The following is an 8,803-nucleotide window of genomic DNA, read 5'->3' as shown; positions in this document are numbered from 1 at the left end:
TTTAATTACTTTTTGTCTGTCTAAACAGGTCTCACTTGTAAATGAGTCTTCGAGGCACAATGTGATTTATCTGTGTAAATAAAAGTTGAATAAAGCATGAGCAGCCTGCGTCACTTCCTGGAGGAATGACACTGACAAACTAAGACTAGCTTTTAGCTCATCAATCTAATCAGAATCAAACTCTTTCCTCCAAACTAAGGTCAATCTAAGAGCTATCTACAGCAGGTAAGATATTCATTGTTCAAAGCCTTTCCACAGAAGCTCACTTCAAAACATCTGAACTATCCCTTTAGTGTACTATTATTTGTACACACAGAGTGACTCAGCAAAGGCAACACGAACACCTGAAACAAACACGAAATGGAGAATAAAAACTAAACCGCGGACATGCGTCTGTGGTCTTCTTGCTTTTATGGCATTTTCTGGGTTTTATAACAGTTTGGGTGGCAGATGTGGGCCACAGTTGAATAAAACAAAGAAACTACAAAATGTGGACAGAACATGAAGTTTAACTGGAAATTTACACCAGTCGTGCACATTCATTCAAATGTTTATTAAAAAAAATAATCATTTAACTGGGTTGCTTTTAATTAACTTCAGCTACAATCCTCAGAAACCACCCAAACTATACAGGAGCTGGATTACGTTGCGGAACGATGATCGTAATACATGAATTTATTCTACGTTTTTGTCGAAACGCCTTAAACTCTAAATTCAAAGTGCTCACGGGAGCCATAATCTGCTCTGAAACCTTCCTGCTGGATGTAAACGAGCAGCAGGGTGGGCATCTACGGAGACAAAGAGTTTTATTTAAAGGACAAACAATTACAGTATTTACATCATATGACTGAGGGGAGGACTCTCTATTTTCAGGCTATCTTTATGCTTTATATTCAGAAAATAATTAATTATTCTATCTATTAAATCTGAGTTTAGTTGAAACTTTATGGTATTTACACTAAATGGCTCTTACAGTCCTGTACAGCTCCAGTGTGTTGATGTGGTTTTAGCACAAAGTGATCAGATAAGTCAAAAACACACAAGACTCTCGCTCATGTGTTGTTGCCATGGCGACAAGGACTTGAAACAGGTTGTGGCTGCCGATGAGAAGAGGAGGAGTTTCTCAGCAGCAGCAGCGTCATTTACTCCTTTCCAATTGCTTTTTTTCCAACCAGCTCCTGCATTTTCTCCTTTTTCACTCTAACTTTTCTGCTTATCCTTCCTTCCTTTGTCCCTTTTTTAATCTAGCTTGGGCTCGTTTGTCCCCTCTCCTGCAACCTTTCCTCTAACGGAGTTAGAAAAATTGACCTTTTATGTGATCTACACCTCAGGCAACTACTCCCGAAAGCTCAAACAGGAAACAGGAGGTCATACGTGTGCCACGAGTGTGTCTCTGTATGTGTGTGTTCTATCAACACTTAAGTGCATCCATTTCCGAACACTCGGTGTCCATGTCCGAGTCGTACAGCGAGAGGCCCGTTGGGTCGCTGACCGGCGACGACGGCTCTTGCGGCGATTGGGCGGGCGGGGGTGTCGTATCCTCGGAGGTGGTGTCCGAGCAAGAGTAGAGGCCCAGATCGGGGAGTCTTGAAGGAGAGCTGCTGTTGTCTGCTGAGCTGATGTAACACAGGTCATCCAGGTCCACGAACCACTCGGGCCAGAACCTCCGGCGGATGCGCTCACAGTACAAGGCCAGGTTGATCAGCTCACCTGTGAGGGACGAAGAGCTCAGTGGGAACGAAAACCCTTACCCGCATCACGACCAACAGTCTATCAAACTGCTTTTAAACCGATCACAGGTTATCTTTATTTCATCTAATTTAATCTTCAACCTCATTTTTCTTCTTCTGAAAACATTTAATTTTCCAGTGTGGTTCCTACATCAGAGCTTTGCAAGACATCTGTCAGTGTTTGTGCAAATTTAACAAAAGGATATAATTGCAAAAACTTTCTGCTCATAGAAATGCCAGAGCTGAGTAGCGTGTGCAGCTAGAACTCGTGGCCACAGGTGAGGGCAGGAACGAAGACCGAGCGGTGAACAGACAGACACAGATCACTGGGTAGTGACTGAAAGAATGAGATCGTGGATACAGGCGGTTGAAATGAGTTTCCTCCGCAGGGTAGCTGGACCCTCCTTTAGAGATAGGGTGAGAAGTCCAGTTGTCCAGGAGAGACCCAGAGTAGAACCACTGCTCCTCCACATGGAGAGGAGCCAGTTGAGGTGGTTCAAACATCTGGTAAGGATGCTCCCTGGGTGTCTCCATAGGGAGGTTCTTCAGGCATGTCCGACTGGGAGGAGACCCCGAGGAAGACGCTGGAGAGACTATGCCTCTCGGTTGGTCTGGAAACGCCTTGGGGTCCTCCCAGAAGAACTGGTAGAGGTCCTGTGGAAAGAGATGTCTGGGCCTCCCTGCTCAAGCTGCTGCCCCCATGACCTGACTTCAGAACAAGTGGAAGATGATGGATGGATGGATGGATGGATGGATGGATGGATGGATGGATGGATGCCTTGCATGCTAAAGTTTTAAACAAAGACCACATGCAAGCTGCTAGTGCTTTTTTTTTGATAGGGATAACTTTCAGCTACTTGCAGCCTCAACGTTAGTTCAACATCTGTTAAAATTCAGAGTTACGGCCATTTTTGTTTAGCAAAGGACGCTTAGCAGCGGTGGCCATCTTAAATCGCATTGACTCCAAAAGTTAAAGCGTTCTAGATGTGATGCCACTGATTACACTCTGAGAGTTCCATCAAAATCCAGCCACCGATTCACGAGATATTTTGCTAATAGGAAGACAAACAATCATATTCACAGACTCATGAATTGCATGAAATTGGCTCTAGGCAAATATTACTTAAAGTCATGTACAGATTACAAAGTTGATCCTTGAAGTGTATGTAAAAACAGATGGTCAGTGTGTTTTTGTTAAAAATGTGTAGAATAAATGTAGACTAGTAACCTAAAACCATCTGTTTATGCCTATTATTTAAGGAAAAAGGAAAAAGTTGTGCATTTGTGTCAGTTTTCTTCATAATAAACCAACCTTTGATGAGCTGCTCTGGTCGGGATCCTGGTAGAGTCCACATGGCGGGAGCCAGGTGACCAAACACTGCAGCGTCGACTGCTGAAAGCCTTGAGCCCATCATGTACTTCTTATCACCTTAGACAGACAAAACACGTCAAGTAAGAAAATGAAAATAAAAACAATTCTTTTCTCTTTAAACAATCGGTTTTTAAGTGTTTTATACGAAATGCTGCAATCGCATTGCTCCACAAAACTTAACAATAAAAAAAACAGATCTGAGCTTAAACCACAGTGAAGATTATGATATAAATTATGACGTCAGATTAACTTAAAATTTGTTTTGCAGCGCCATGTGTACATTCTTATTAGCAGTTCGAAAGATCACCACAAGAGGTCAGTGTTGAGCTACTAGTTTTCAGCTGTTCAGCACTTCTCAGCCATATTACTGTTCACCTACAGTTTGGTGTGGTAGATGCGGAGAGTGATCCCAAACATAATTCTGAGAACTTTGCACCATTGTTTAAATATTTTTTTCATTTATTATAAAAGTAAACAGCTTGTCTGTTCGCAAAATATCTCATGAATCACTGAACAGACTTCAATGAAACGCTCAGAAAATAATCATTGCATGTACATCTACAACTCATTAGCTTTTTGAGTATGTCCAATTCAAGATGGCCACTTCAGCAAATCAACCTAAGCCAGTAAAGAAATGGATTTACATTTGTAATTATTATTATTTTTTTGGATACTGAGCTAAAACTTTGTTTGCTAGTGGCTATTTTTGCTTCACAGTGTGAACTATATATGTTCAAAGGATGTGAAGTGGAATATCAAGCCCAGGAAAATCCCTGAACTCTTACGTTACACAGACATGCTGCTGTCTGGAACAACATATTAACAAAATCTTTACCTAGCAGCGTGGCCAGAGTGCGCATGTCCTTCTCCATCAGCCTGTAAACCTCCTCTGAGGAGAAACGCCCGATCCCGTGGCCGTACATCTCCCTTTTGACGATCCCGCACGTCAGGTGACTCAGGATCCACTTGAGCAGGTCGCTCAGTGGTCCGCTCACCGACAGCATCTCCTGGGTCTCCTCCAGGTTGTCCACCCACTGACAGTAAGCTATGGTCCTTTTAGACAAACGCAAACTTATCAAGTGAAATGGCTTCTCCTCTCACAGCAGGATCGTTTAATTAGTGGAAAAGCTGCATCTAAACATCTTTTTGTCAAATTTGTGGAAACATATTTTACTGCGTCAATCTGTAGAAACATATTTGGTGTTTACGTGAAATGTTTTTCCGTTCCTCATTCGACGCCGCCGTCTGAGACCAAACAGGAAAACTCTGAACTCACCAATAGAAGTGCTCTTCCACCATTTTGGTGATGGCTCGGGACACGGCCCTCTCCTGCAGCGTCAGACCCTTGTTCAGGCTCACGCCCAGTCGTTCCTCCAGAAACTCTATGATGAACTCAGTCCCAAACACCTGCTCCTGGTTGTACTCCACCCACGGCATCTTCCCCTGCGGAGAGAGCCTCCCATCGAAGTAGTTCTGGATGAGAGGAAGGAGAATGTGAACGAAGCAGGAAAAGGAAGAGACTGGTTGTACAGGTGTTGGTCATAAAATTAGAATATCATAAAAAAGTTGATTTATTTCAGTAATTCCATTCAAAAAGTGAAACTTGTATATTATATTCATTCATTACACACACACTGATACATTTCAAATGTTTATTTCTTTTAATTTTGATGATTATAACCGACAACCTTTGAAAACCCCAAATTCAGTATCTCAGAAAATTAGAACATTGTGAAAAAGTTAAATATTGAAGACACCTGGTGCCACACTCTAATCAGCTGATTAACTCAAAACATTTGCAAAGGCCTTTAAATGGTCTCTCAGTCTAGTTCTGTAGGCTACACGCTCATGGGGAAGACTGCTGACTTGACAGTTGTTCATAAGACGACCATTGACACCTTGCACAAGGAGGGCAAGACACAAAAGGTCATTGCTAAAGAGTCTGGCTGTTCACAGAGCTCTGTGTCCAAGCACAATAATAGAGAAGTGAAGGGAAGGAAACGATGTGGTACAAAAAAGTGTACAAGCAATAGGGATAACCGCAACCTGGAGAGGATGGTGAATCAAAACCCATTCCAAAATGTGGGGGAGATTCACAAAGAGTGGACTGCAGTTGGAGTCAGGGTTTCAAGAACCACCACGCACAGACAGATGCAAGACATGGGTTTCAGCTGTCGTACTCCTTGTGTCAAACCACTCTTGAACAAGAGACAGCGTCAGAAGCATCTCGCCTGGGACTGCTGCTGCTGAGTGGTCCATGTTCTCTGATGAAAGTAAATTTTGTATTTCCTTTGGAAATCAAGGTCCCAGAGTCTGGAGGAGGAGAGGAGAGGCACAGAATCCATGTTGCTTGAGGTCCAGTGTCAAGTTTCTATAGTCAGTGGTGGTTTGGGGTGCCATGTCATCTGCTGGTGTTGATCCACTGTTTTATGAGGTCCAAGGTCAACGCAGCTGTCTACCAGGAAGTTTTAGAGCACTTCATGCTTCCTGCTGCTGACCAACTTTATGGAGATGCAGATTTAATTTTCCAACAGGACTTGGCACCTGCACACAGTGCCAAAGCTACCAGTACCTGGTTTAATGTCCATGGTATCCTTGTTCTTAATTGGTCAGCAAATTCGCCTGACCTTAACCCCATAGAAAATCTATGGTGGTAATGTGAAGAGGAAGATGTGATACATCAGATCCAACAATTCAGAAGAGCTGAAGGCCGCTATCAGAGCAACCTGGGCTCTCATAACACCTGAGCAGTGCTACAGACTGATCGACTCCATGACACGCCACATTGCTGCAGTAATCCAGGCAAAAGGAGCCACAACTAAGTACTGAGTGCTGCACATGCTCATACTTTTCATGGTTATACTTTTCAGTTGGCCAACATTTCTAAAAATCCTTTTTTTATTGTTCTTAAATAATATTCTAATTTTCTGAGATACTGAATTTGGGGTTTTCATTAGTCGTCAGTTATAATCATCAACATTAAAAGAAATAAACATTTGAAATATATCGATCTGTGTGTAATGAATGAATATAATATACAAGTTTCACTTTTTGAATGGAATTAATGTTATAAATCAACTTTTTCATGATGTTCTAATTTGATGACCAGCACCTGTATGCTAATGGAAACTGTTCACTCTTACCACAGAGAAAGAAGTTAAAATAAACATTGTTTGTTCGCTCTGACTTAAGATAAAATAACGTCACCTGGTAGGGCAGGTCGACCATACGGAGGTAGGTCTCCAGTTTAAGGCAGAAAGGGGACAGAGAGGGGGCACCAGACCTGGGTCTGGAGAACTGGTGGAGGATGATGGCATCTTTAGAGTCCAGCTCCTCTTCCTTCCTGTGTGAGGAAAAGGCACAGAGTGATGATTTAAACAGACTGGGTGAGGCGGGACTGGACAGGTGAAACTACAAAGAACGGTGAAGACCGAGTACGGCCAGAAAATAATCAACCTTTTAAAATTTGAGCTTTAATAAAAAACTTGACAAACACGTTTTTGTTGGTCAAAACTATTCTTGCGGTGTTTAAATAAATATGAAACATAAACCATTGGAGAGGTTAAACACTTGACCTTAAACAGATCAACATTAGTTGTTCTAACTAGAAAGTTCCTGTAGAAACTTTGACAAGGACTGCCACGTGGTGTAGCTAGCACTACACCAAATGTCAGCTTAATGTCTCTAAAATTGGATGACTTATAGTTTGTTTCAATGAGAGAAATGACATGTTTGTTTGCAAATTACATCGCCATGGTAAGTTGAAATGCCAATAAAAGCACACATCATGGTGCTGAGCTGGTCGTTTTGATATATAATTTGTGGGGGTACATGTTGTGGTTCGGGACGCATTAAAGTTGAAGAAAGTGCAGGTGGATAATAATAGGGGCTGCCTTTCTAGGCAAAGGTCTCAAACAATGATACGAACACACTGCGTCCTGTTTTGCAGAGTGAAGGAAACTTAATAAAACTCAAATCAAAATGTATAACATTATAACAGAGGATATTTCACTCCAGGTTCCAGGCTGTATTGAAGCACCTGAAGTCTGCTCTCTATTACAAATAAAAGAGTTAAATCGTGTTTAAATGAAAATTTCAGTCCTTTATTCAGTTTAGATGTTAGCTGTAAGTTCAGTTTTGACAGAAAGACAACAATGAAGTTGTTTTTTTAACATTCAATTAGGGATGCATGATATTGGATTTTTGGCCGATATCTGATAGCAATATAGATATTTTTTTCCTAAACCTACTTACAGAGACTACATAGCTTTCTCTGCTGTGGATTTAAAATACTACATTATTCTGCATGATCTTTGCCAGTCAAATGTATTCATGACATTTACTCTCTCTAACACAACGACAACACTCGAACAGCGCAAATTTGTAAATTTTCACAAATCTAAACTCAACCTGTTCACAAGCGACAAGTGAAAAGTACACGAGTAGTGCGTTAACAGATATACTTGACAGTTTCTTAAATTAAAAATGAACTTAAAACAGAAGCCTTTTATATTGTGAGTGTTGTTTTGATGGAATGGCCAATGTCTGATATTTAACTTTATCGTTAATATCGGCCGATACAGATACCATGCCGATAATATCGTGCATCCCTACATTCAATTATATTTCTGATCCAAGGTCATATGTTTTAAGGGCTTCTGTGTTCTGCATGACTCAAACTGTGTTTCCCAGCAAAGACAGGAAGTCTGTGTAATATGACACTGGGTTATGAGCAGAAATGTATTTTTGCCTTTGGTTAGCTCTTTAAACATGTCGGTGTCAAGACTAGAAGTAGCTGAACGAGCTGAATGTTGGACTTTGTTCAACACGAGGACTCGATTAAACGATTCGTCAACTGAGTGCTCATGTCTCCTGGTTTTCTCTCAGCCAAATTTGGGCTGAAATTCACAGATAGTTCAGACACATATCACTAAAATAATCCAGTTCTACCACACCAGAGTTCCAGGAACTAAACTGAGAATGTTTGCAGACACCTGTAATTAGCGATATACAGAGTCATTGTTTGAGAAATTTTTTATGGTCTATAGTTAATTATTGTTAATAATTATTATTCAGCTTTCTCTCAAATGTTTTAAATGTTGTCTGCAATTTGTTGCCAACAGTTGCACCACAGCAAGACATCAGCTTTAAACCAGATGCCACAGGGCTGAGGAGACTGAGGCTGCAGAAAGATATATCTACATCAGGTAAGATATTGTTTATAACATCCTGATGCATGCTCAATTATTATTGTTTATAACCTTTCTCTAGAATCTCCCTTCATAAAATTTGAGCTATCTGAAGATATATAAAATGCTTCAAATACCAAGAAATCAAAGAAGTGACTGACATCTACTTAATGTAATATTATCTGAAGTGAAGGAAATGTTGATGCGTAATTAACAGATGGTTGTTTTAATTTGGACCAGATTGAGTTTCCGACTTAATCTGGAACAAAATGAGAATGCAGCTCTTCTTTTGGGAGCAGAGATTTAGATTTACGGTTTCAAATTGAGGTTAGTGTTAAAGTTTAGCATTACAGGTTGGGGCGGTTCTCAGCCGAGTGTGAAGCGTCTGTCAGCTCCTCAAAGTCTGAGGTCATGGTTCTCCACTGGAAACGGGTAAAATGGCCCCTCCGGGTAATGCGAAACTTGAACACTAACCTCAATTTGAAACCGTAAATCTAAATCTCTGCTCCCAA

The 8,803-nt window shown here is 41.0% G+C and overlaps 1 protein-coding gene across 1 annotated transcript in view; it reads right to left on the bottom strand.

Annotated features, from left to right (window-relative positions):
- Positions 1-867: 867 nt before the first annotated feature.
- faxca (failed axon connections homolog, metaxin like GST domain containing a) overlaps positions 868-8,803 on the bottom strand; it is a 12,479-nt gene continuing 4,543 nt past the window's right edge. Inside the window, exons 2-6 of the mRNA XM_037685391.1 lie at positions 6,310-6,445; positions 4,379-4,575; positions 3,938-4,155; positions 3,043-3,159; positions 868-1,710 (exon numbers count right to left, since the gene is read on the bottom strand). Of these exons, the coding sequence (XP_037541319.1) occupies positions 1,412-1,710; positions 3,043-3,159; positions 3,938-4,155; positions 4,379-4,575; positions 6,310-6,445 (967 nt within the window). The 3' untranslated portion in view covers positions 868-1,411. The remainder of the gene's footprint in view (positions 1,711-3,042; positions 3,160-3,937; positions 4,156-4,378; positions 4,576-6,309; positions 6,446-8,803) is intronic.

The sequence above is a fragment of the Nematolebias whitei genome, chromosome 12 (genome assembly GCF_014905685.2).
Source record: "Nematolebias whitei isolate Nwh7 chromosome 12, NemWhi1, whole genome shotgun sequence".
NCBI classification, from domain to species: Eukaryota; Metazoa; Chordata; class Actinopteri; order Cyprinodontiformes; family Rivulidae; genus Nematolebias; species Nematolebias whitei.
Note: the sequence above shows the minus strand (reverse complement) of the source record. Positions and strands in the feature narration are given on the sequence as shown.